This window comes from Rhizophagus irregularis, chromosome 3 (genome assembly GCF_026210795.1).
Source record: "Rhizophagus irregularis chromosome 3, complete sequence".
NCBI lineage: Eukaryota > Fungi > Glomeromycota > Glomeromycetes > Glomerales > Glomeraceae > Rhizophagus > Rhizophagus irregularis.
In genome coordinates, this window is record NC_089431.1 from 2,637,178 (window position 1) to 2,663,691 (window position 26,514).

At 29.5% G+C, this 26,514-nt stretch overlaps 9 protein-coding genes across 10 annotated transcripts; 3 read left to right on the plus strand and 6 right to left on the minus strand.

Annotated features, from left to right (window-relative positions):
* Positions 1-117: 117 nt before the first annotated feature.
* OCT59_020646 (NAD-dependent isocitrate dehydrogenase) lies at positions 118-1,935 on the minus strand (the record flags this gene model as incomplete). Its single annotated transcript, XM_066149316.1, has 8 exons — positions 1,871-1,935; positions 1,716-1,791; positions 1,276-1,648; positions 1,021-1,208; positions 818-951; positions 652-754; positions 394-580; positions 118-314 (listed from the first exon to the last, which is right to left on the minus strand). The coding sequence occupies exons 3-8, from the start codon at positions 1,415-1,417 to the stop codon at positions 118-120; spliced, it is 951 nt and encodes a 316-aa protein (XP_065990234.1). The 5' UTR covers positions 1,418-1,648; positions 1,716-1,791; positions 1,871-1,935.
* Positions 1,936-2,077: 142 nt separating this feature from the next.
* OCT59_020647 (uncharacterized protein) lies at positions 2,078-3,585 on the minus strand. The gene is made up of 6 exons (XM_025317642.2): positions 3,431-3,585; positions 2,988-3,348; positions 2,826-2,891; positions 2,677-2,758; positions 2,478-2,606; positions 2,078-2,390 (listed from the first exon to the last, which is right to left on the minus strand). The coding sequence occupies exons 1-6, from the start codon at positions 3,527-3,529 to the stop codon at positions 2,255-2,257; spliced, it is 873 nt and encodes a 290-aa protein (XP_025177879.1). The 5' UTR covers positions 3,530-3,585; the 3' UTR covers positions 2,078-2,254.
* Positions 3,586-8,145: 4,560 nt separating this feature from the next.
* OCT59_020648 (uncharacterized protein) lies at positions 8,146-11,970 on the plus strand (the record flags this gene model as incomplete). The annotated part of the gene is made up of 8 exons (XM_066149318.1): positions 8,146-8,287; positions 8,470-8,534; positions 8,937-9,334; positions 9,401-9,480; positions 9,554-9,629; positions 9,895-11,291; positions 11,391-11,648; positions 11,897-11,970. Exons 3-8 carry the CDS (start codon positions 8,985-8,987, stop codon positions 11,968-11,970), a joined length of 2,235 nt encoding a protein of 744 aa, XP_065990235.1. The 5' UTR covers positions 8,146-8,287; positions 8,470-8,534; positions 8,937-8,984.
* A 394-nt stretch (positions 11,971-12,364) lies between these two features.
* On the minus strand, positions 12,365-13,268 carry OCT59_020649 (uncharacterized protein). The gene is made up of 3 exons (XM_025317640.2): positions 13,001-13,268; positions 12,747-12,879; positions 12,365-12,649 (listed from the first exon to the last, which is right to left on the minus strand). The coding sequence occupies exons 1-3, from the start codon at positions 13,252-13,254 to the stop codon at positions 12,572-12,574; spliced, it is 465 nt and encodes a 154-aa protein (XP_025177877.1). The 5' UTR covers positions 13,255-13,268; the 3' UTR covers positions 12,365-12,571.
* Positions 13,269-13,368: 100 nt separating this feature from the next.
* On the minus strand, positions 13,369-14,876 carry OCT59_020650 (uncharacterized protein; the record flags this gene model as incomplete). Its single annotated transcript, XM_025317639.2, has 2 exons — positions 14,799-14,876; positions 13,369-14,696 (listed from the first exon to the last, which is right to left on the minus strand). The coding sequence occupies exons 1-2, from the start codon at positions 14,830-14,832 to the stop codon at positions 13,369-13,371; spliced, it is 1,362 nt and encodes a 453-aa protein (XP_025177876.2). The 5' UTR covers positions 14,833-14,876.
* A 150-nt stretch (positions 14,877-15,026) lies between these two features.
* On the minus strand, positions 15,027-19,375 carry OCT59_020651 (uncharacterized protein; the record flags this gene model as incomplete). The annotated part of the gene is made up of 6 exons (XM_025317638.2): positions 15,027-16,598; positions 16,676-17,253; positions 17,321-18,587; positions 18,666-18,732; positions 18,802-18,942; positions 19,043-19,375. 6 exons carry the CDS (start codon positions 19,373-19,375, stop codon positions 15,505-15,507), a joined length of 3,480 nt encoding a protein of 1,159 aa, XP_025177875.2. The 3' UTR covers positions 15,027-15,504.
* A 529-nt stretch (positions 19,376-19,904) lies between these two features.
* OCT59_020652 lies at positions 19,905-21,814 on the plus strand. 2 transcript variants are annotated; one of them, XM_025317637.2, is made up of 7 exons: positions 19,905-20,054; positions 20,246-20,365; positions 20,434-20,669; positions 20,745-21,080; positions 21,164-21,365; positions 21,446-21,517; positions 21,583-21,814. In XM_025317637.2, exons 1-7 carry the CDS (start codon positions 19,955-19,957, stop codon positions 21,699-21,701), a joined length of 1,185 nt encoding a protein of 394 aa, XP_025177874.1. In that variant the 5' UTR covers positions 19,905-19,954; the 3' UTR covers positions 21,702-21,814. The 2 variants fall into 2 exon arrangements, with proteins under 2 accessions (XP_025177874.1, XP_065990236.1); XM_066149319.1 differs by having other exon boundaries at positions 19,905-20,365; positions 21,583-21,742.
* Positions 21,765-23,707, minus strand: OCT59_020653 (uncharacterized protein). The gene is made up of 6 exons (XM_025317636.2): positions 23,249-23,707; positions 22,701-23,176; positions 22,603-22,628; positions 22,412-22,528; positions 22,224-22,340; positions 21,765-22,154 (listed from the first exon to the last, which is right to left on the minus strand). The coding sequence occupies exons 1-6, from the start codon at positions 23,572-23,574 to the stop codon at positions 22,116-22,118; spliced, it is 1,101 nt and encodes a 366-aa protein (XP_025177873.1). The 5' UTR covers positions 23,575-23,707; the 3' UTR covers positions 21,765-22,115.
* A 234-nt stretch (positions 23,708-23,941) lies between these two features.
* On the plus strand, positions 23,942-26,480 carry OCT59_020654 (uncharacterized protein; the record flags this gene model as incomplete). Its single annotated transcript, XM_066149320.1, has 15 exons — positions 23,942-24,059; positions 24,139-24,153; positions 24,221-24,271; positions 24,350-24,429; positions 24,490-24,682; positions 24,757-24,784; positions 24,887-24,965; positions 25,032-25,214; positions 25,284-25,356; positions 25,429-25,488; positions 25,555-25,568; positions 25,642-25,863; positions 25,939-25,968; positions 26,044-26,350; positions 26,419-26,480. The coding sequence occupies 15 exons, from the start codon at positions 23,942-23,944 to the stop codon at positions 26,478-26,480; spliced, it is 1,515 nt and encodes a 504-aa protein (XP_065990237.1).
* Positions 26,481-26,514: the final 34 nt, after the last annotated feature.

Here is a 26,514-nt window from a genome sequence, read left to right on the forward strand (position 1 = left end):
ATTCGATTCAAACTTTAAATTTGTTATACAATATTAAAAAAAATATATATATAATTTTTTATTTTTTTTTAGATTAAAAAATAATTTAGATTTAAATATATTAACATTTGATTAAAACTAATTTTTTAAATTATTGATAATTTGGTTGGTAAATTCCGTATTGGATGCCTTTCCACCGAGATCACGCGTGAGAACCTTTCCTTCAGCAATTGTATCTAAAACAGCTTTTTCAATAGAGTCAGCATAAGGATTTAAGTGCATATGACGAAGCATCATTATAGAAGACAATAGAAGCGCTGTGGGATTCGCTAAATCTATAATATTACGGTGTATTTATAATAATAAATAATCACATTTTTTTTTATAAAATGAAAAAATTATTTTTTCACTTGCCTTTGCCAGCAATATCAGGTGCTGTACCGTGTACTGCTTCGAAAATCGAAGCATCCCGTCCAATATTTCCTGATGGAGTCAATCCAAGTCCCCCAATTAATCCAGCACACATATCTGATAAAATGTCTCCATATAAATTAGGCATAACCATAACTGTGCTTGAATATCGAGAAGGATCTTGGACAATCTACGAAATTTATTCATTTTTTTTTAAAAAAGAATAAAAATAGGAAGTTATATAAATTCTTTTGAACATACATGAAGACATGCTCGATCCAGCAACACATCATCAAATTGGATATCGGGAAAATCCTTCGCCACATCGTTACAAGCTTCCAGAAAAAGACCATCCGATAATTTCCTAAAAAAAAATTGTACTTTGGTATTATGTTTATTTGAGATCATAAATATTGTATTAACTTACATAATGTTTGCTTTGTGTATAGCAGTAACGCGATTACGTCCAATGTCTCTTGCATGAGTAAAAGCATAGCGGGCACATCTCTCAGATGCATCTCTGGTAATCAATTTGAATGATTGAACGACACCATCTACGACCTATTAATGATCAAATATATATAAATATTACGAAAGAATGAAATAAATATGTATTTATAATTCTCTTACAGTATGTTCAATTCCGGAATATTCCCCTTCTGTATTTTCACGAATCAATACCGTATTTACATCATCATAAGGTGTTTTGTAACCAACAACGGATTTACAAGGTCGAACGTTGGCAAATAAATTAAATATACGACGAAGGGTAAGGTTAAGAGAAACATGTCCCTTTCCAATAGGCGTGGCCAAAGGACCTAGTTATATTTTATGGAACTATTTAAAAATCATTTTTCTTAATTGTAAATTTAGGGTTTATCATACCTTTTAAAGCGATAGTATTTTTTTTCACAGAATTTAATGCTTCCTCAGGAATTACCGTTCTTCCATTCCTTAATTCAGGTGTAACATTTACTGGTTCCCAATCAATTGGAACCTTTAGAATTAATAAAAATAAATAGAACATTTAATTATCCAGATATAATAATAAAAAGAAATTTTCTCTTTCAAACAAAAACGTAATAAAGTTGGTAATTTCTTCACATATTTGGTAAACCATCGACTCTGAAATTATCCTGTACTTATGTATTTAAAAACTTTAATATCTTACTCCAGCTGCCTTATATATTCGTTGAACCGAATCCGAAATTTCCGGACCAATTCCATCACCGGGTATGAGTGTAACAGTATAATTACCCTAATTTAGGAATAGCGAATTAAGCAAAAGTTTTAAAATACGAGAAAAAGTGTTGAGCAATAGAAACCTCGCAACTTTACGTTGTCATTCTTCTTTCCACTAAATTCCTCAGTAAGCGAAGCAAATGAACGCAAGCCTATTGACTATAATTTAAATAATTCATTAGAGAACGAATTATCTAAAATAAATGCATTGTTTTGATGATTTGATCACTATTGATACTTTGGATATGCCCAAAGACTTGACAAAAGCGATAGACCTAGTACGAAGCATGGTGATAGAGAAAAAACCGAGGCTAGAAAATGATCTAAATCATGCAAACAGAGATAAAGATAAGAGGCTGTGTTACCATGTAACATCAGATCATTCAGATGAACATATTGAAGATACAGGGTGTGACACACTGACAAATGGTGACAAAGAAAGGTATATAAAGAAATCATCGGAGAATATTTATTTATCTTTATAAAAAAAGCTTTTTTTTTTTTTAAAAAAAAAAAACTTATTTTATTTTTTTTTTAATTTACAAATATTATTATTGGAAAATAAAAGATCGGATTAAAATCAATCACAATTTATTTGAGAATTAAAGGAAAAATCTTCGAGTCACACTCTTACAAAAGGATATTCAACTTCTTTATCCTTTCTCACCCAAATCTTTCTCCTTTTTTTATTCACTACATGTTCAACAAATACTTCCATGCAATATTTCTTTTTAAAATCACGAATAAAAGTAGGGTCCCTATTAAAAAAAAAATAATAATAATTAATATTGCAAATAAATCATGTTGAATTTAATAAAAAAATACAATTTAAAAAAATACTTTACCAAAGTTCAGAAGCGATACCCAAATCCTTACAACATCTCATTAAAGCATTGCTTTTTGCTCCTTCGGAAGCAGTGGCTAATCCAGAAGGATCAAAATACTCTTGTTCTCCACGAGAAACCGATACAAGTCTGAAAATAAGATGAACAATTAAAATTATATAAATCACACTGCACAAAAATATCTCAAGTCTCAACATACCGTCCATCACAAACAAGTGCATATTCACGTGAAATGTTCCTTGGACTAACTGAATTCTCGCCACGAGGTGCCAAACCCCAACCTATAAGAATACAACTTATTTAAAATATAATTATATAGCGGTTATTCTAAATCATATTACTATTTACCTCCAGGTCCAAATGCTTTATTCAAAATGCGACGGTATTTAATTTCAGGTAAATAAATCATCCCATCTATTATAAATAGAAAAAAAAAGAATTAGAAGACAATCAAACAAATGAGGAAGACATCAAAACGGAGATTTCAAAAGATAAATTCTTTGAATTTACCGGGCTTGCACTCTATATCATCAATGTTGACGGGAGCTAATAAAATATTAGCAGCCTCTTGTGGAAAAGCTTTGGTAGATAAACCAAAGAACGATTTGGACCAATCTTGCTCAAATTTATTATCAGGTTGAACTTGTCCTTTCTGATTATCATTATTCAACAAATCGTTAGAAATGAACTCTTGCGTAGGTACAAAGCTTGTAGGGCTATCACTTTCGTTTTTTGATTTATTTGATAATAATGACGCGTTTTCGTGTTCACCTTTTAAAGGAGGATTATCTACGTGTTCGTGAGAAAGCGAGAAGTTTGTAGAATAAAGACTTTGTTGTATAAGAATTTTCACAACATTATTATGTCGTGTCTTTATTTCATTAAAGCCAATATACTTTTCATTAGCAACTCTCGCTTAAAAAAAAGTAATAATATATTTATTAAATACTTACCAAGTTAATATCAAGAGGTTTAATTACGCGTGTTCTTTGTTGAATAATGCTCGAAAAAGCAATTTTTTGGAGGCGTGAACCTTTAATAAACCAAGACATTTTTTTTGCATATAAAAAAAGAGAGTTGTCGCAAGTAAATGATGAGCTAAATGATCTAGTACATTTTTCCCGCAGCAAGCTTCCATTTAAAGGTTTTGATTGGATGAAAAAGGAAAGAGTTCACAATTTTTTTTTTTGCCCATTTATTAACACCTAAAACCACCAAACTTTTGCAAGGTTTGCTCGTGTAATGCATTCTTACTCTTAAATGAACGTAATATTCTTTTAAGTGCGTAACCTATTATACGAATTCAACCAAAAATGTAAATTGTCAGCTAAATTGAAATAATATATAATTGAGTTAAATAATACTATAATTTTGTGGGAATCTAGTACGAGATATTATTGATTGATGAAATAGACTTTATGTTGAAGCTAAGATGGTAATACATAAACATTTTATTCTTCTTGACTTCTTAGAATTCGAAAAAAAAAATATTTAAAAATATTTATAGGATAATTATTTGATGTAGTATACTTACCACTTAAAGACACGAATTTTCTGGAACGAAAAGTAACATTGTTTTTGGTATATTCATTACACATCGTGATTAATACCATGGGAGCATGGCATCGAAGCTTTGGAATATCAAGGTAGTTAATTCCAGATTCTTCAACTTATGTTTACGTAGATTTTAAGCTCAAAGAGATAAAGAAGAATTTCTAATTTTATATATTAAATGATTTGTAAATGGGCTTTCATCAGAAGATGATGTTGAAGATACATCAGGAAACGTTAAAATACACAATATTCAAAACTATTCCTGAAGAATTTGCTAATTGGATGATCTAGAAGAATCGAAGGAAGTATTTCATAATTGAAATTCCTAAATTAATGATTTCAGTTATAATGGGGATATGGGGAAATGAATATTTGTCACGTCAATCACCACAAATTACAAATTACAAATTATAAATTATCATTAGCAAGGACAAAAAAAGGTTAGAAATTAACTGACAGAATATTTCACAAAATGTATATATAATATTAATATTATAGTTCATTAAATATGTTCGGAAAAGCCGATCAAATTAAATATTTTTGACAATTGATCAAAAAAGTAACATAAAATCATTACTTTATTAATAACAATAGTGAGAAAATATTTTCCCTAATAATAAAGTTATGTCACCAAAAAAAAAAAAGATGGTTTATGACTTTTTATTAAATATAAAAATTTCCTTAGAGTTATTTAATCTTCCATCTCACCCCAAATGTTTTTATAGTTGATCGGGAGGGATGAACTTTGAAACTAACTACTAAAATATAACATTTAGGAACAATCGGTTAGACATTCCTTTTTATTATTAAAAAGAAATGCCGCTTATATTCAAATTATATTTAAATTTTGTTGTATTCCAATTTAAGCAAGTTAATTATCTCTAATTTTTTTGGTACATAGTCACGTGAAACAATAACAAGCTTTTTGATAAAGGCGCGTCAGTATTATTATTATTATTTGTCTTACACCTTATCATTGGAATCTTTTACCATTTTTTCTTTCTTGTTTTTTTTCTTCTAGACTTTTTTCTTTCTGTTTTGAACTTTATTTTTCTATAAATTCTATGCATGAAAGAAAGTATATCAGGAATTCAAAAGTTACACCATAAGTAATTAATTTCTCAGATTCTTAAATGTATTTTGGAGCAGAGAATTGTTTATTATTATTTGTTTTTTTTTTTATATAGATAAATTATTCTTTGTATGATTGTATCCATCTCTTTTACACTTTTTTCACATAAAACAAATGCATTATAATAATTATTTTATATTGAACTACATTCGGTAGTTACAATAAGAGAGATGAAAAACAAAATATTTCCTTTCGGTATTTTAAAATTATCCAACTAATCTTTTTTGGCTTTTTTAATATATAAATATATATATAATATATATTATATATATAATTATATAATATATAAATATAAATATATATATATAAATATATAAATATTATTAATATATATATATATAGATATTAAACCCTAAAAGAATTATCGGATATAAATTCATTCAATGATTTTTTTTCAGCATTATTGTTACATTTTTGTATGCAAAGAAAAAATTTTTTCTCGTTTCCTAAAATTAAATAATCTTCTTTTATGGTTAATGATAACTGCAATTGGACCAAATTAAATTTAGCTATACTAAATTAAGGTTGAAGATCATTGATGATAAATTATATAATAATTGATTTTCAAATGAGAAAGATACCATATGGATATTTAGAAGCCAATAAATGTATGATTGGAACATGCAATCTGCAATGATAACGATAAAAAGATTATATTATTCATATAACCAGAACCATTAAATATTGTCTTGTTTAATATTATTCCGTATTTTCCCTTTCTTGGAATCTATATTCCGGGTTATGGGCGCACAAGAATACAAGTTTTTTTTCTTTGTGTTCATGCAATTCCTGTGGTTAAAGCCTCACACAGCGTCAATGATATAAATTCGGAATCAATGATTTCCAAGTGAAATAATTAATATCACATTTTGTTAATGATTTTCGAAAATAATGAGATATTATATATATATATATATATATATATATATTATTGTTTATTATATTATTTTCAATTTAATTTTTATAAATTTTTTTTTTTTTTTTTTTTGAAAAAAAAAAAAAATTTCAAAAAAAAAAAAAAAAAAAAAAAACGGTATCCATAAAAAAATTATTTCCTATTTTTGCAAACGACATATGATTATTCCCCAAGTTAATCAAAATGAATTCAAAGTTTTTATTTGGGTTATACCTAGAAATTCAGCCCCATAACATTCACATTTATGGAAAAAAGTTCTCCGAATCATTCCGCTTCCCACTAAACTTAAAAAGAAATTTAAGATGTTGCATATACTCCATCTTTAGATTTTTCCCATGTCCTGTCTTTTGGATTAATTTTTTACAAAACCAGTTAATAAACAAGGTTAAAAATAAAATAAAATAAAAATAAAAATAAAAAAATAAAATAAAAAAAAAGTCTTACAATATATCCTTCTTAAATATATAAGCCGAATACCAAAGTATTTCGGGTATAAATAATTATATTTTGTGTATTTTGTATAACAAGTTTTATGGACCCCAATGTTGAAATCATTATGAAAGATCATGTTTCCAACAGGGTTGATTGATTCTAATTTTTTTAAGGCAGCGATAGGCGATCTAAAGTTTCAAAAGAAAATCACTCTTAAAACATATAATCATCATGTTCTTACAACTTCGATTTGCCAATATATATATATTTATATCTTATACATATACATATATACATATATATAAAATATATATATATATATATATTCATATAAACAATCGTTTTATAGAAACATTGATAGAACGCATAAATTTTAAACTTTATTTTAACATAAATTCGACTCAGCATTAACCATTTTTAATCATAACCACAATTTCCTTTATTTGTATTGCATTTATAATTATTATTTATATTATTGCATATTATGCTAATTCTGTATAAAAGCCCTTAAAGCCTTTGTTCCGATAAATTTTTTTTTTTTGTGGCTTAATTTGATTGGTTAAAGTAAGCCACAAAACCCGACTGACCAAATTTTGAACCCAAGAAACCATAATTAGAAAGATTTTTTTTAAAAAAACCCGATCCCTTGCTTGTTTATGTTTGTTTGTGGAAATTGGTATACGTAATGGGACTATAACCATCGCCGTATTTTTGGGGAGGTTACTCCAAACAACCCCTTTTATGTTCATATTTTTTTAGAGTTTCATTAACAATTTATGGGCTATGATTTTTGTGTAACTTTTTGCCATCAAAAAAAGGGAAATTTTTTTTCTTGGTGAACTTTCTTTCCCGTACCAAATAAGGGGTTGATAACAGTGGGAATATTTAAAATTTTTTTTTTTAGTTTCTTTTATATTCCCAATTTAGTTAAGTTATTTATTTATGCAAAATATTTATGATGTGATTATTTCAAAATCAAATGTGATTCATTCCATTCCTTATTATTTTATTGATCCTTACTTTAAAAAAAAAAATTTTTTTTTTAGCACCAAAAAAAATTTTGTATATTTTTTTTCCTTTTTTTCGTATGTACCCTTTTTGCTTCGTTTCAATTTTATTGTTTTGAATATTACATTTTAATTATTTTTCGGATTAGCTCCCTATTCCCCGGTTTGTCCATATTTAAATTATTACTATTTTACCTTTAATTCAGCCTTAATATACACTAAACATAATATAAAAAAATTAACCTAATCCGAAAAAAAAATTTCTGTATATATAGGAGTCTTATTTTAACTCCCGTTACCACTATTTGATACAAAACCAAAAAAAAAAAAAAAATAATCAAAGAAGATTTAATTACTCCATTATTTCAATTTCTCCGCGACCAAGGTTCGATTTTTTTCTTCTTCTTTATGCTATTCCATTATCAAAGTGTGAAGTTTTTTTTTTCAATAAATATGATAAAATATAAATACTCCACTCAATAAATATTATTAATTCCTATTCTATGTGTTTTATATATATAGTTATTTCCTTGATAACTTATATGAACTAAAAAAAAAAAACTTTAAGAGTTGGAGAAAAAAAATTTTTTTTTTTTGCGCGCCGTTTATTTTTTTTTTTTTTTTTTTTTCTTGAAACCTTTTTCCCATTTTTGTTCTTTCTTTCCTCTTTATACTTAAAAAGAAAATAGCTTTTTTTTAATAAAATGGACGATATTGTATCTTATCAATTTGCACAAGTACGACAACGTAGAGATGAACGTCAAGAGATGTAAGCATTACTTTATATTGTTACTTGTGGTGTCAATTACCACAAACATTCAAATGATAAAAGAACGTAAATTTTATTAGAGTCACAAATAATTCAATTCCTTTCTTTTTGATACATTTATTTTCGAATTCAAAAAAAAAAAACCTATCTTTTCTAAAATCATATTTTGTTGATGTTTTTAGACAATATGAACTTATTCTAAGGCAACAACCAAAACAATCAAGGATGTGTGGTATAGGTGAAAAAGGTAAGCTATCATGGTATATCATGGTATATATCATTACCAAATTTGGATCTTTAAAACTTCGTGGTGATAGTAAAAAAATTTTAAGTTATGCAGTAACGCATGTAGTTGTCACTAAGTGGGACGATCTCCATAAGAATTATTTGATCTACTTATAACTTTTATGGGAATTTGTCATTAATTGTTGAAAATAATCACAAAAAAAAGCATGCTTTTATTTTCAATTCCGATTATATACAATAATGTTTCAATATAATAGTGTATACGTGTTTCAAATCATGTCTTCATTTGATTTCCTATAGTTGGGATTGATGAACTTTATTATATGGAGAAAATATACCATACCCCGTTTGTTCTACGATATTTGTAGTTATTAATTATAATTTATTTCATTTAAAATAACAGCCGATAGACGTCCCATCGATCCACCACCAATAATACAACTTAAAGTCTATGATGCAAGTTTACCACAATCAGAGAAAAGGTATCGTATCACATGACTTATTATCTCGTGATATTTTCTACTGCGTAAAAAAAAAAAAGTTTAAAATATTTTACTTTAGTTCTTTTCTCCAAAATCCATATTTCTTCATGTACGCGTCCCTGGTGGCACCTGATACAGATGAAGAATTACATTTATTGAGAGATGGAAAGACACGTTCTACAACAGGATCTGTCGTTTCATCGTTATATCATCTCAAAGATATTGACAATTCAGATGCGGGATTTTTCGTATTTCCGGATCTCTCTGTACGTATGGAGGGAACTTATCGTCTTAAACTTAGTCTTTTTGAAATAATCGGGTATGTTTAAATTTTTAAAGATTATTCTATTCTATCAATTTAATAACTTAATTATCTCTTATATAGAAGAGAAGTTTATCACTGCAAGTCAATCTTTTCTGATATTTTTATAGTGTATTCGGCGAAAAGGTTTCCCGGCATGGAAGGTTTGTCTCAAAATATTTGACATTTTTTTTTTAAACACATTAAATTTAAACTTTTTTTTTTTTGTTTATGCAGAATCTACATTTCTATCAAGATCTTTTGCTGATCAAGGTTTAAAAATCCGAATAAGGAAAGAAATCAGAATACGAAGGTTATTTGTGGGTTTATATGTGGCGATTCGTATCAACATTCAACCAGAGAATATATATATATATATATGTATATGTATATGTATAAAATAAAAATTAAAAAATAAGAAATAGAGATTTTTTTTTTTTAACATTAATTATTATTTATATTATTAAATTACATTTTTTTTTATATTGCTGTTTATATTAACATTTTACTATTTTATTATTTTTTTTTATATTATTCTTTTCTTCTTTTTTAAAAAAATTGTTGTACAACCTATGTAGACGGTTGGCAAAACGCGATAGAAAAGAATTAGAATTGATCGATCAATCAATGGGTAATAGATTGAAACGTCCACGTGGTGATGGTAAACGGGAGGATAATGAGAGTGGCGAATCATCCGATGTAGATATGCATGAACGTACACCAACTGCTGATGATTCACGTTCAAAATTAAGTTCTGAACCAGCTCCATCAAGCTCTTATGATAAACGAAAGGAACATAACAGTAGAAGCCCTTCGTCACCACGTCGAGTTCCATACGATCATATTCCACCACATATGGCACATTATGATCCTAACGCAACAATCTATGGTCCGGCAGGATATCCTCCACCTCGACCTCATCCATGGCATGATCGTCCAGAATATTTGGCGGATCCTCATTATCCACCACCATATTATGATCCATATGATAGAAGATATGGTTATCATCCATATTATTATCCACATCCTCCTCCTCCATTACCTGATAGCGCTGATCATCATCGTTATCCATATCCTCCTCCAGCTTATGGTAGACCACCAATGTACCCAGGACAACCCACACCAGGATATTATGATACACCTCCAAGAGTTCCACATCCTGCAAGTGAATCTCCCGGAGCTGTTAGACCACCACCACCATATGGATATGATCCATCAAGTCCTTATCCACAACGAGGTGGACCTTGGTCGCATTATGGTGAACGTTCACAATCAAGGGACCCTGGTTTAGAATCATCATCATCTCCTTATCGTGGAAGTGGTCCTGTAACCCCACCTCCTCCACCTCGTGGTCATGGTCATCCAATGTATTATCCTCCTCCACATGATTATTATGCTCCTCCATATGGACATCCAATGGGACCTCCACCGCCAAAACAAGATTATTCTACACCAGTTGATCCTTCATTAACCGGTGATCCTAGTAACCCACAAAATAAAATACCAATTCAGGATTTACTATCAACTGAACAACAACAGCAACAGTCTCAATCATCTCAACCGAATCAATCGAATACTGAACAAAGTGCTGTTACTCCACCAAGAATGTATGGTGGACCACCTTCTGCATTTGCACATATTTATCACCGTCCACATGAATACATGAGACATGATATGTATAGACCTCCATATGAAATGGGATATCCGCCACCACATGAAATGCCTCCATATGGTTCTGGTAGTAGTCCTATCAATAAGTCGCAATTATCCTCACAACCACCACCACAGGATGGGCGTATCCCGGCATCTTCATCATCATCATCAACAACAGAATCAGTAAGACAAGAAAGCCGTAATGTCGAATACAATGCATATGATCCCGCGCGTCGTTCGGCTTATACCGAACCTCCTGGTAATTCAAGCGTTTCTTCAAATCCCGGTTCAGCATCAACATCACAAGCATCGTCATATTCAGGTATGCCAGTTATCACAACGGCATCTCGAACTCTGCCTCCTCCTTTATTACATATGGCGAGTTCTAGTGGTGGTAACTCAATTCCTCCATATCATCCAGCCACGTCCACTTCTTCATTACATAATACTTCGACTTCAAGTTCACAGCAGTTAAAATCACCACCACGAACACAAACATCTCAGTCATCTTTTGATCATTCACAATCATATTCACAAAACCGAGGATCTTATGGTTCAGATCACGGTAACGGAGGTAACAGTAGCAAGAATAATGGCGTAAGTTCAAACTTGAGTAGTGGTAATAATGAAAAGATAACATCGCCACGATATCCTCCAAGGCGACAAGGTGATGTGGAAGGTGAGAGGAAAAATGAAAGTGTTGGTGGTGGTGATAAATATTGATCCCGGTATTAAGTACACGCGAAAAGAAGATGAGCGGTATTTCATAAAGTATGCTCTTAATTACCGGGAGTGAATGTGTTTTTTTTTATTTTTACCTTTTATTTTTTTTTTTATTTTTTTTTTATTTTTTTTTTTTTGAGAATATTTAATTCTCTCTTCCTGTATTGTAAACAAAGACATTTAAAGATGTTGGCTTATTTGTAGATTTCGGATATCATAAAAAACATAATGGACTTCAACCGCAAAGCAACTTTTACGCAACAGTTTTCTCTCAATGAAATTCAGGTTTTACCTTGAACTCTTGAACCTTTGATCGTGGATTAAAAACGTTTGAAAGATTATTCTTTCGTACAGTCAGTCATTTATTATTTAGACAATTTAAAACTCAAAACCTCAAAACCGCATACAAATTTAACAAAAATACATATATAGTTTTTTTTTGACATCCTGTACATTCTTTATTCTTTCTTTGCATGGTCTATATATACAAAAATTATACATTATACTTGGGTAGTGATTTTTCGGCAAAAATACTATTTTCCTAATTAAATAATGTGAAAAATTCACTTGGGGAAATGGGAAAATAAAAAAAATCTTTTTAAATTACATACTTTTTAATAATAGGGGGGTTTTTTTTATTTATTTTGTTTTTTTTATTCCTTTCCTTTTTTTCTTGTAACTTCTTTGTGTATAAATTCTTTTTTTAAAAAAAATAATTTTTTCCTTTTTCATTTTTCATTTCAGTTGTAAAATTAAAGTTAAAGGATAAAAATTATATAAATATATATATATAAAGTAAATAAAAAAAAATACTCTTAAATTTACAATTTAGTCCCTGTGCATAAATTAAACTATAAGTTATCTTTTTGGTTTTTTTTTTTATTTAAAAACAGGTTTTTCTTTAAGATGAATTGGAGGTTTTCCTTGAGGAGTTCCAGGAATAATTTTTTCCAAATTCTGCAATATAAAATTATTTTTTTATTTATTTATTTTTTTTTTAAAAAAAAATAAAAATTATAAAACTTATTAGAAAAAGTAAATAAAGATGATTTACCAACGCGTTAAAAACACAAGTATTAAATGTTCTTTCTTGTGGTCTACATTGATGATATTCTTGATTACTTCTATCTAAACATTGCCAATGAGCATCAAATTCTTTACCACAGTTTTCACGTAATTTACGAAGCCTAAAATAAATGAAAATAGAAATAGAAATAATAATAATTGTAAAATTATGTATAGTATCCTATCGACATTATGTCAAAGGTAAATTCTCGCCTTTGTTTTTTTTTTAAATTATCTACTTACAATTCAATAGTACATCTTGTAACTTTTCTACCTTCCTTTAAACAATGTTTTGGATCATTATTTTCATTTTTACAAAGCATAAAATCATCATTAAAATCCTTACAATAAGCACCAATAAAAAAAGAAGCGGATTTTAAAGGGGCCGAAGTTGCCCCAACTTCCTCTACTTTTGGTATATCATCTGGTAAAGGTGTTTCATCTTTAAAGGGTACATTTGAAAGAAAAGGGTGTCGATCTGTTGCATTTGTAGTCATTATATTAATTAATTAAAAAAAAAAAAAAAGCGCAAAGAGAAAAGATTCGAAAAAATTTTTATACCAAATTTATTAGCTTTTGTGTAACTGATCTTCAAAAATTCTAGATAATCATTACAAAGTTTGAAATTTATACTCTTTATTTTCAAATAATTTTATAATGCTATTATAAGATTTCTTATCAAATGAATCCCATCTTTTTAAATTATTATGTGAAATAACTTCTAATTCAATACTAACAATAATATCAGAAGTTTCTTTATCAAATGAAATTTTATTTTCAATCATTTCATTTAATAAATTTTCGATACCTTTTAAATCTTTCCAAAATTCCCATCTAATTAATAAAATTTGATTATATACTTTAGTAGTACAACCTAATTGATAAGATAATGAACCTCTTCTTTTCACTTGTTCAAATATTGATAAAGCTAAATAAGGATCTTTAAATTTTTTACATGCTAAAATTGATTGTTTTAATAAATTTGCATACTTGAAAGGAAATAATCTATTAAAATCATCTACTACAAGTTTTGAATTAGTAGAATTAAAAGTATCAGAAGAAGAAGAAGATTTTTTATTATTATCATCATTTTCAATTCCAAAAATATGTTTTGTAACAAAATCTTGTAATTGTTTCTTTGTTTCACATTTTAATAATAATTCATCATTTATTTTAATTGATGATGAGTCTGTTTCGTTAAATAAATTTGTTAATGATGATGATGATGTTGTAATATTCGAATCATTTGGTATTGAATCAAAATGTTCTTTAATCCATTTATTTTCTTTTTCTTTTACTTTTTCTTTTTCTTTTTCTTTTTCTTGTTCTTGTTTTAATTTTCGTTCTCCATTTCGATTCATTAAATCAATTAAATGTTTTTCAATAGTTAATAATTTTTGTCGAGATTTTGATTTTTCTTTTTCTTTTAATTTCGAATTTTTCATCTGTTCATTAGTTTTATTATCAAGAAGTGAACGAAAAATTTTACGAAAAGCATCACCATCTTTTTCATAAGAAATAAATTGGTTTTGATCATTTCGATTGAAATTTGATTGTTGTTTTATAGATGAAATTGATGTAGGTAGTTCTCGTTTTTTATTAACTTTATAATTATCATAATTATTATTATTATTATTATCATTATTATTATTATTATTATTATTATCATCATCATCATTTTTATTATGATCCTCTTTTTCTTCAACTACGACTTCAAATAAGAATTTCCATTCATCGGATGTTTCATTATCTGGTTCAGAATGATTCTGTTGATTCATTAAATTATCATCATCAATTGTTAATGTATTCTCAGTTTCTAATTGACGATATTCTTCTATCTCTATATTATCAGGTAAAACTCGAGCTGAAGTACTAGCAGTAATATATCCTCTTTTTTTGTTCAATATTGTTGTACGAAATATAACTTTTAATATATTTCCTATAATATTTTATATTAAAAAAAAAAAAGAAAAAGAAAACACTAAACTTTAATATAAATGTATAATAATTATATAAGGTTTAAAAAAAAAATTAATTATACCTGAATGATGCTTTCTAATTATTTGTTGAAACATAATTTATATAAGAATATAAAAGAAATCGAGAAAAAAAGTTTGAGTGATTTGTGATAATCAATCGATATCATACATGTATTATGTATACTTAATTTATCACGTTATCTTTTTATCATTATTGTGTATCCAATTAGGCAAGACCTTTTAATTACTGAATCTTAGAGTATTTAAAATTTTTAAGTAAAAAAAAAATGATGATTTGATTATTATAATTTATTTTAAATTTCATCCCAAAACATTACAGGATATACAACGGGATATTTGAATAATAATGATAAATAATAATTGTTTACTTTATACTAATTGACATATTTTGTTATTATGTAGAAAAAAACCACCACTTCTAGATAACTAATATAAATACAATTAAAAATATTCCCCCTATAATATAGTTCCCATTAAATTATATATAAGAATTTTTTTTTTTTATAAAAAAAAAAAAATAATAAATCTTAAGTTCTTAATATACATGAAAAGATAAAAGTATATAATAATAAAGACCAAATACGCTCTATTAACTAAATAAAAAAAATTTTTTTTTTAATACAAATGCTTATATAAGTGATAGTTCATAAAAAAATATATATAAAAATTAATTTAAATAAATTATAAAGAAAAAGATTTACAATCCAAAAAAAAGAATTATTTATAATATGGTTTATCATGATCCAGTCATGAGATAACATTTTTAACTGTTATTGATAAAGATCGACCTAAGTTGGATGAATGTTTCTTTACTACAACAGCACCGCCAACTAAACCACCTGTACTTGTTGTAGTTACAGAAGACGAGGCTCCAACATTGGGTGGAGTTCCTCTTGCAAGGACTTTCGGTGTAAGATATCTTATAGCTGCATTATTTCCGCTAGCTTGAACTACATCAAACACAGTTTTCCCCGATTTTTTCATATCACTAACAACTTCAGCTGCCCAAGCCCCAACACTTTTTGGTGAATTTCGAATTGTAGGCGTTGTTGTTGTTACACCAAGCATATCTTCTAAATTATCAAATAAAACATTTTCTACATATGCTCCATTTTGTAATAATAATTCTGCCATTGGAAATAATAACTTTCCTTCATCGTTGGTCACCTTTGCAGGATCAATGTGGAGTAATGCTAATAATAATGGGGTTTTCAATCCATGATCATCAGCTACTTCAAATCTGCGAGCTGCATTCACATCTGCCTTCAACGCGATAGCTTGCATCGCCAAAGGCAAATCATTAGATTTCACTGCATCAAAAAGAATATCTGTAGCACTTTTATCGTCATCAACAAGTGAAAAGTCAACAAAGGCCCTATCAACGTATTTGGCAGTAATAAATTTTTGTTTGGTATCACGAGGGTCGGAACTATTTGGCTTTGTCATCCCTTTATACTTTTTAACTGGTGGCGCGGGCATAGATGTCAACGAAGGAGTAGGTGATGGTGATGGTGATGGTGACAATGACGAACCGCGATTTGACGGTGAAATCATGTTAATAAGATCTTCCCAATCAGAATCTGTTACAGGTGTGGTTGCATCATCATTTTTTGGTGGTACGGGGGGAGGTTCTTCAATTTTTGGAGGCGGAATTGCCAGTGTACCATTTTGTTGACCCGTTTGCCGCTGCTCAAGTGTTGCTTCCCAAATTGCATTAGATCGAGCATTACCAATAGATTTAATTAAATTAATAAGATCAGGCGTATATGAATTCGTATCTAAGGTAAGTGACCTTATTTTAGATATATGTGTTCCCAAGCTACGATGAATTCCTGAGCACTCTATAAATATATAGAAAATATTTCGTGTTAGAGTATAATAACGAATAGTGCTATTAATTAAAAAAAATTATATCTACCTATACATAATATAATTCCTAAATTAATAGAACACCATTCTGTCTTGCGAGCTCCACAGTCTGCACAACTTAAATTAGATACATCTGCACCTTTAACACTTTCAAGAATTTTAACGGGTTTTTCATTTTCATTAACCTCTAATTTATTGTTTTTAGATGCTTCTTCAGATACAGATGATATTTGACCCTTTTTCATATCAACTTTTCTTCTATCTGACAAACTAGGTAATGTTCCTCTTCTCTGTATCGGTTTCTTTGTAAATAACTTGCCAGCTCCGGTTCCATTTGAATCTTGTGTCATGACTTGATCCAAATTACGACAACTACTTGTTCCATTAAGAAGACTTTCAATTGCATTAGAGATAACCGTCATCCAAGAAGACATATCTTCAGCTGAAGTTGCCTGATATATACGTCTATATTGGGGTGTAACTACCTCAAAACAAAACCGCCTTTCGGTTCCTCTAGCTTCTCTCACCGTAGCGAAACGTAAATTTATTGGTTCATTATGCGTTGCAAATTGTTTTTTCCAATTACTATATTCACAAAGTTGTCCACCTGCCAAAACACACCAGTATCTATATTTATTTAAATGAAAATTTTATTAAAAAAAAAATTCCATAAAAAAAAAAAGAACTTGCTTACTTATGCCAACTTGTCTTCGAGATTGGGTCAACGGTCCCGTGATGTGTTACTCGTGATGTAGCAAACAAAAATCCCTCCTTCTTTCTACCTGCATTTGATGCAGATTCTGAATCATGCTGCTCTAAGTCACGAATTCCTTTGAACTTATTTTGCGGTATATTTGGAGAACCAACTGGACTAGCAGCTGTATTCTCTGCATTATCGCTCGTATTATCACTCGTATTGCTACTATTACCAATATTTGAATCTATGTCACCAAAATTTTCACTTGTAAATGGATTTACCGTTGTAGTGCGAGTTTCGAGTGTCCTACGCCTTTCTTCTCTTTCTTTTCTCATTAAATGAATCTCTTTTGTCGCTTCGTCAACATCTACAGCTAATTTATCCAATCCTGGTTTTAAGCTTTGAATATTAAGAGCGGTTTGTTGATAGAATGCAAACTGTTTTTCAGCAAAGTTCGTTAAATGATAAAGAATTTCTTGATCTTTTCGTCCTCCATGTAAGTCCTGCATAAATGCATAATAATCAAACCTTTTCAATTCAAAAGTTTTACGCTTGCTTTGATATTTAGTATCTGATTCTAATTTCTTTTTTTCTTTTGCAGAGTCAACTTTTAAAGACAAATACTTGGAAAGAAACTGATAATAATCACGGGATTCATCCTCAAATTCTTTCTTTTTACTATCTGCAACTTTGATGTCATTCTCGTATAGCTTACGAAGGGGCTCAATTAAAAGTACAGACATTTGATTCGCAAGGTTTAATTTGGAAGTTGCAATCTTTTTTGATGCTTCTTCAAGATAACTATCTAACACAGGTTGAAATGCTTGGGGATGAGCGGCAGCCGCAGCCTTTAAGGTAGATAAAAAAATATCTTCAGTTTTATGACATTCCAAAAGCATTTCTTGAGAACCAGATGCTGCTTTTAAAACACGCTTAATATGGTGTTTTAATGAACCTGTTTTCTTTTCATATGCAGTCAAAGTTGCACGAAACAATGGTCCATCTTCAGGTTCATGTTGATACATTAAGTCATCTGAAGAACGACGACCTCCACTAGAAACGGATGATGCCGTTCCTGACGTGTATGAAGACATACCCGGTACTGGAAGATATACATTATCAGGGCTTGAAGGTCGGACGCTACGAAAAGACCATGGTGTAGATTGAGACGATGGCAATAGGGATGACGTTCCTGAAAAAAATGGTATACCGTCAACTGATTCTGAACTCTTTGAAGCTCGATGATTAAGCATTCTCGGTATATCTATAAAAAAATTTCGTTTAAAAGTATTAAATAAAAGAGTATATTTTTCCTTGAAACTGATCTAAATGATCTACACACCTGCGACCCAAAATGTAAAAGATGCCAATAAAGTAAAATTATTGTCATTTGCATCATATTCGGCAAACTAAATGGAATTATTTTTAGCATAATCTATTTATTTATTCGTCAAAACAATTAATAAACTTAAACTTACGCAACAATGGTTTCTCCAACCACGATGAATCTCATCCGTATTATGTGGTGGTAACCACTCCCATGTCCACTCTTTCTCTAACTTTACCATTCCGTCTGATTCATAATTTCCTATGAGTGTGACATTGGGATGTTTGTGAAGCTTTAAGAGAAATATGAAATAAGTAAGTATATTAGCCGGTCATTAAAACATTTAAATAATTAATCAATCTATTAAAATATCTCTGATTGATTCTGCTTACATTAGGATCATCGTTGAACTCGACTGTTAATATCCTTGCTAATTCTTTTTCGCTGGCAACATTAATAAATGTGAGGCCTCTAACATCAGCTTTATTTCCATCGGTCTCTCCAATATTAAATTTAAATTTTAACTTTAGCTTTTTATCTTTTGTCAGTTTAAGTAAAAATTTATTTGTATTTATTGTTTGAACGTTAGGGTCTTGAATGAATTCTAAGAGATCTAAGGTGTTTGGGACGGCGGTAATACCATTTTGTGTGATAGGAAATGTTATGTATGGGTCATGGGCGGAATTTGATACTACGATTTCTGTAACGTGAACTTTAGAAGTCATTGACGCAAGATAAGCAAAAACGTCAATTGTCTTATTTTAAATAGAAGCCAGTCATGTATCCATTTTACTTTAGTAATAAAGCAATAAGCGACTAAACCACTCACATCGGTTTGAATTCCTCACGTATAAGGTTGGATGTTCGTCCAGGGAAGAACTTACATTACCCATGATGGAAGGTGAAATGTGAGTGATACTTTGGTGTTCTTTGGCCCTCCGATTGCCACAAAAATAACGTATACGTTGATAATCGAAGGAACTAGGGAAAGAGTTGGCAAATAAGCCGTGGCAAGGGCATATATTTAATAAATAGGTTTTTAATGATAACTTCAAATCTTTAAGTTAAAAGGAACGTTTAATGCTTTTAGATTCAATGTTTACTAGTTTAAATTTTGATTTGCATTACAGAATAAACTTGTCCAAATTAAGTTGGCAATAGCCAATCATTCACGAAGTTGCGTCAGCGGCAACACATCATTGTGAAACCGGTTTTTTTTGATAAAAAAAAAATTTTCGAGTTTTTTTTTGTTTCACTGCTCGTTTTTGATTTATTTGATTTTCTAGCATTTTCCGTAGTCTGCAATGGCTTCCTCTTCAGATCCGGACAGGCGCAAAAAAGCTTTACAAGATTATCGAAAAAAATTATTAGAACACCGCGAGATAGATGCGAAAGTTAAAGAATGTGAGTAATGCAATTATAAGTCGTCGTCCCTACCAAATCCTCCCTACTCAAATTTTAATGAAGTCATAGATCCTGATTCTGAATATATTTAAGAAATAAATAAGTAGAAGAAACACGTTTTTTTAAAAAATTTGCCTAGATATTGTTCTAAGGTTTCTAAAATAGAGTATTAAATAATTCTAACGGAACAGTTCGCCTCGGTCTTCGTGATCTTGAAAAACAATATGAAAAAACGGAAGATGATATAAAAGCATTACAAAGCGTCGGTCAAATTATAGGCGAAGTATTAAAACAACTGGATGAGGAACGATGTATGAAAAAATAGTTGATATCACTTGAAAATTTTTTATTTTGAACTAACATATTTTTTTGCATATAGTTATCGTGAAAGCATCATCTGGACCGCGTTATGTTGTAGGATGCCGTAATAAAGTAAATAAAGAAAAACTCAAACAAGGCACAAGAGTTGCATTAGATATGACAACTTTAACAATTATGCGAATGTTACCAAGAGAAGTCGATCCATTGGTATATAATATGAGTTTAGAAGATCCGGGTAAGGTAAATTTTGCTGGTATTGGTGGACTTGGTGAGCAAATCCGTGAATTAAGAGAGGTATTTCTTAGTTAATTATATAAATCGTTTATTAAACTGTTATCTAGAATCTTATAAACTAGATTAATTATATAGGTTATAGAGTTGCCTCTGATGAATCCGGAACTTTTTCTTCGAGTTGGTATTAAACCACCAAAGGGTGTACTCTTATATGGACCACCAGGTACTGGCAAAACTCTCCTTGCCCGTGCTGTTGCTAGTACACTTGAAACAAATTTCTTGAAAGTTGTTTCAAGTGCTATTGTTGATAAGTATATTGGGGAAAGTGCACGGTTAATTAGAGAAATGTTTGGATATGCCAAGGACCACGAACCATGCATTATATTCATGGATGAAATTGATGCAATTGGTGGCAGACGTTTTTCTGAAGGTACAAGTGCCGATCGGGAAATTCAAAGAACTTTGATGGAGGTAATGATTAACATAAATTATCAATAAATTATATTGTTTTATTTTCATCTAATTCCCTATTATTGATAATCTTAATTTTCTAGCTTTTAAATCAAATGGATGGATTTGACTATCTGGGACAAACTAAATTAATCATGGCTACAAATCGACCCGATACTTTGGATCCAGCTTTGCTACGACCTGGTCGATTGGACCGAAAAATTGAAATTCCTTTGCCTAACGAACAAGGTCGCCTTGAAATCTTGAAAATTCATTCATCTCCTATTACAAAACATGGTGAAATTGGTAAGTGAAATCCTTATATGTTTATAGTATTGAAATTTTTTCAGTAATTAGTATGACTAATAATTTTAAACCTATTAAAGATTATGAGGCTATTGTTAAGCTGTCCGATGGATTCAATGGCGCAGATTTACGTAATGTTTGCACGGAAGCAGGTTTGTTTATTAATTCTTTCGTAAATTTATTTTCAATATTAAAATTTTGACACTTTCCTTTTAAGGTATGTTTGCAATTCGTGATGAACGAGATTTTGTTCAACAAGAAGATTTTATGAAAGCAGTTAGAAAAGTTGCAGATGCAAAGAAATTAGAATCCAAATTGGATTACGAAAAATTATAATTTAATAAATTAAAAACTTTATACTTTATGATTTCTGTATAATAAGCAATGATCTCCATCTCTATAACATCCCATTATCAACTCATAATTATAAAAAAAATTTATTAAGCAGCAAAGAAAAAAATGTATATTTAAAAGCCATATTTAATTTTGTATTCCCCTATAATATAGACAAACCAGATAAAAATATTTTGCCCAATATCGCCAACACAATCGGGCAATTGCAAAATATAGCATTAAAAAAAAGGGGAGTGAAAAAACTGCGATTAAACTAACGATAAAATACACTGCAATTTAAATCTGGACAAACCTATACATATATATATATGTATATATAGAAAAAAGAAGTTAATATATCCTTTTAAACAAACAATTAAACATTACCCGATTTAATCCTGTTAATCGAATCTTTTATTAAGTCTTCACTTTCTTATTCGGTGATTCTCCGTTCGTCTGAAAAATTTCAATAAATTAATATTTAAATTGTAAGAACACAATTAGTTATAGAAAACCAATATTCACATCATTAATAGAAAAACGTTCGGCTCTTCTTTTCTTTTTTTCTTCTTCGTTAGTTTCGGAATTTGATGATGTTGTTGACGATGGATTGTCTACAGAAGCAGAATTTGATGACGCATTCTAGAAAAGAATGAACATTTAATTAATGAAGTAAAATGACAATCTTTCGAACTAAAATTTTATTAACTTACCAAACCAAACCTCTCTGCTCGTTTTCTTTTCTTCTCATCCTCGGCTAATGTATTGGATTTATCAAGTCCAAATCTTTCTGCACGTTTTTTTAATTTTTCATCATCTTCGACAATAGACTAAATTTTTTTTTTTTAAAAAAAAAATATTAATATGTTAATTAATTTATAAATGTTTGGTTCATATAACTCACTGATTTTCGGTTTGGAATTCTCGGTGCTAATACAGATTTAACAAATATAATTTAGTAATATTTATTAAATAATGACTAAAATAAAAATCAATAAATACCTGTAAGAGGAGCGTCCAATGGATTAGAAACGGTTGTACCAAATCGAGCTGCTCTCTGTAATTTTTTATCAGCATCAGATAATTTTACTCCAAACCGCTCAGCACGTTTCTTTCGTCGTTCTAATTCTGAAGCCAAATCATTTTGATTTTTACTGGGAACTTGGATTATTTGTGCTGCTGCCGTAGGAAGATTGTCAAAAACGATTTTTTTGCACTTAAAGCCTGATGGTTTTACAATACTATCAGAATTCGATGAGGACGATACTGTTTTAAGAGTTTTAGCCTCATTGGATGAAGGATTCTTTGTTTCAACTGACTGTTTTGCTTCAACATTAGCAACATCATTGGACCCTCTGGTTGCGTCGATCTCTGTCTTTACTTTTTCGGGTGATAATTCTTTGATTGAAGTTACTGAGAGTGAAGGTGAAATTGGGGAGATGAGAGTATCAAACTCTCCATCTTTTTGCAAAGTAATGCTAATGACAAATAAGAAAAAATTAACTAAGAAATTATTAAGTAAATATGGAATTATTCTGAAATTTACTTACTCTGTAGTTAGGTTTTCCCAATCAAAGTCATTATCAATTCCAGTTGTAATATCCGTTGTTGACATTAGGTTAAGTTCTTTGTCAAACAAATCATTATTTTGTTCGACTGGATCTTTATTAATGATATTTTCAATACTACTTTTACGAGTAGGGTTAGTATTGCTATTATTTTTAGAAGTCTGACTTATTGTTTCTACAGGTTTCTTATCTTCAGCTGCTATAAGTCTAGCAACCAACTCTTCTTTTTTACCGGAAACCGGTAGACCTTTCTTTGCTAATAAATCTTTAAGTTCCTGAACCTTAAGTTGGCGATATGACGTAGACATTTTTTTTAGGAAACGCTTGTTAATTCCAATGTCACTATAATAAATTTATTATTTTCTAAACAGATTTATGGACCTTTAGAACCACTTATTTTTCTGTTACTGTTATCTCCAAAAAATATATAAAGACAATATTAGCGTTAGTTGCAGGGATGCCCTTTTTTTGTTTCATTATGTAATCATGTGACTTAACAAATCAAACTACTATCTGCACTAGATGTTGAAAATACTATTATTAGCATTAAGCCACAGGTGAGTGCCACACTTAGTTGTTTGAACGCGTGATATATAAAATCAGAAGCCTTAAAACGGATTTTACAAGAGAATATAATTTGAGACTACGATATAAATTTTTGAATTCACGCGACAAATGTCATTGCCTGGTTATAATCGTTATCTTTCAAATGATAGTGATGAAGAAAACGATAGTATCGAAATTCTTCAACGTCCACATTATAAATATCACAGATATTCTTTGGACTTACCAGGTTTGCCCTTTAAATATTTTATTTAAGACTTTATTCGGTTAAAACTGACACTTTTATTCTCTACCAACACTTCTTAAAGGCATTATGACGAAAGGTATTATTACATTCCCAGTATTAAAAAAAAAAGAGTTCTTTTTAACTTATCTCCTTGTTTAACATAGAGCAACAAACACAAATTGGAGTAGCCGGACCAAAACTGATTGTGGCAATGGGTATTAACATTTCTCATAATTATGGTTACTATTCTGTACTGGATATTGTTATACTAATTATGTCATTTGTTTTTTAAGTTGGGTTGCCTGCGCGAGGCAAATCATATATTGTAAAGAAGCTTAGACGTTATTTAACATGGTTACAATATGAGACAAAGGTATTTCTTAATCATAGGAATGTATTTTTAGTAATTGTATTGATATAATTTTATAAATAGATCTTTAATGTTGGCAACTTACGTCGTAACACAGCTCAATTGATTAAAAATGGAACCGCACCGAACAATCATTCACACTCATTTTTTGATCCAAATAATGAATATGCCAAAAACGTAAGAGATCAACTCGCAATGGATAGTTTGGATGAGCTGATTTATTGGCTAAAAACGGGTGGCAGGGTTGGAATTCATGGTAATCTAGGAAATTTCATTATTTATCTGATTTATTCATTTATAATAATAATAATTTAATTTCAATTACAATAGATGCTACAAATTCTACAATAGCAAGAAGGTAATATTTATTTTGAAAAACCTTTAACAGCCGTATTGAAATAATTTCAGCGATCAGATCTAAATTAATTTATAATGCTAACGATTATTGGTCTATTTGTAGAAAGAAAATTTTGGAGCGCTGCCAACGTGAAAATAATTTCAAAGTACTTTTTATTGAATCAATATGTGATGATAAGGAGGTATATTACCGAATATATTGTTAAACCCTAAATTAAAAGCTAACATTTACGTTAAGGGTTTTGAAGGTTTTAGAATCAAATATGCGTCTCAAACTTTCGGGTCCAGATTATAAAAATGTTGATCCTGAAGAAGCACTAGATGATTTTCGTAGACGTGTTGCTAATTACGAAAGGGCTTATGAAACCATTGGTGAAGAGGAGGAAAAAACTGATGTGGAGTATTGTAAATTAATTAATGTAGGAAAAAAGGTAAAGGTAAAATTTTGATGTTCACTAAAAACATTTTTGATAAATCACGTATATTAAATAAATTTTTAGATTATTGCGCATAACATTAAAGGTTATCTGAGTGGTCAATGCATATTTTATTTAATGAATTTAAATCTTATTGGTAAGAATTGTTTTATTTATGGAAGAATTCTTTTTGTTTGGATTTTACCGCAATATTAAACTTATTAAATAGATCGGCAAATCTGGTTAACAAGACATGGGGAAAGTGCAGATAATGTCTCAGGAAGAATAGGTAATTATTGCATATTGATACTATATTTATTTAGGATGAGAATTCTAATTATAATTAAATAAATAGGTGGTGATTCATCGGTAAGAAATTTTGAAACAGATTAGCTTTTTATAACATCAAATTCTGACCACAAGAAATCGTGTCAAATTTAAGCTATCTGAGAAAGGTCGCAAATTTGCCGCATGTCTTTCTCGTTTTGTTCACGCACAAAAAATGCTTTTCAGACAAAAACAGTTGGAAAATTATCGGGAAAAAATTGGATCATCGACACCTCCCCCAGAACCTCCTGAAAGAAATTTCTTGGTTTGGACGAGTATGTTAAAAAGGACAATTGAAACAGTAGAAAGTCTTGATCCAAAGGAATTTGATATTATGGTAAATTATTATAAAAATATTTTTTAAAATAAAAAATGTCAAATATTTACTAAATATAAATTAAACTTTTTACAGCATATTAGGTTTCTTAATGAGATTTATGCGGTAAAATATAAATCAAATTTAATCTCGTTTGAATGCAATTGAAAATCATTAATTATTCCTTTTTATTAAAAATAGGGCCGATGTGAAGGAAAGACCTATCAAGAAATAGAACAATCATATCCAGAAGAATTTAATGCACGTAAAAATAATAAACTTTATTACCGCTATCCAGGGATGGGTGGTGAATCTTATTTGGATGTTATCCACAGAGTAAATCCGTTAATTATCGAGTTAGAAAGAATGACCGATAACATATTAGTAGTAACGCATCGAGTCGTACTCAGAATTATATTGGCATATTTTCTAGATGTTGAAAAGGAAAAAGTGCCAGATATGGATGTTCCATTACATACTTTGTATTGTTTGCAACCTAAGGCTTATGGTAATTATTAATATATTTTCAATGACGATTCAAATTGTAAAAAATTAATACAATAAATGATTGTGTAGGATCCGAATTAACAAAGTGGAAATATGACGATGAGCAAGATCAGTTTTTCCAAATAGAGTAATGACTTAACGTCACGTGTTTGATGATAAATCATG

Bases quoted from the DNA above. Each gene is read 5' to 3' on its own strand.
- OCT59_020647 (XM_025317642.2), bottom strand. From the start codon at position 3,529: ATGTCTTGGTTTATTAAAGGTTCACGCCTCCAAAAAATTGCTTTTTCG. The intron at 2,759-2,825 runs GTAAATAGTAAT...GTATTCTTATAG, and splicing joins TAAAGCATTTGGACCTGGAG to GTTGGGGTTTGGCACCTCGT. The intron at 2,391-2,477 runs GTAAAGTATTTT...TTTTTTTAATAG, and splicing joins GGTATCGCTTCTGAACTTTG to GGACCCTACTTTTATTCGTG.
- OCT59_020649 (XM_025317640.2), bottom strand. From the start codon at position 13,254: ATGACTACAAATGCAACAGATCGACACCCTTTTCTTTCAAATGTACCC. The intron at 12,880-13,000 runs GTAAGTAGATAA...CATTTATTTTAG, and splicing joins ACAAGATGTACTATTGAATT to GCTTCGTAAATTACGTGAAA. The intron at 12,650-12,746 runs GTAAATCATCTT...TTTATATTGCAG, and splicing joins CTTGTGTTTTTAACGCGTTG to AATTTGGAAAAAATTATTCC.
- OCT59_020652 (XM_025317637.2), top strand. From the start codon at position 19,955: ATGGCTTCCTCTTCAGATCCGGACAGGCGCAAAAAAGCTTTACAAGAT. The intron at 20,055-20,245 runs GTGAGTAATGCA...CTAACGGAACAG, and splicing joins AGATGCGAAAGTTAAAGAAT to TTCGCCTCGGTCTTCGTGAT. The intron at 21,518-21,582 runs GTTTGTTTATTA...TTTCCTTTTAAG, and splicing joins TAATGTTTGCACGGAAGCAG to GTATGTTTGCAATTCGTGAT.
- OCT59_020653 (XM_025317636.2), bottom strand. From the start codon at position 23,574: ATGTCTACGTCATATCGCCAACTTAAGGTTCAGGAACTTAAAGATTTA. The intron at 22,629-22,700 runs GTATTTATTGAT...AATCTGTATTAG, and splicing joins ATTGGACGCTCCTCTTACAG to CACCGAGAATTCCAAACCGA. The intron at 22,341-22,411 runs GTAAGTTAATAA...ATTCTTTTCTAG, and splicing joins GAGCAGAGAGGTTTGGTTTG to AATGCGTCATCAAATTCTGC.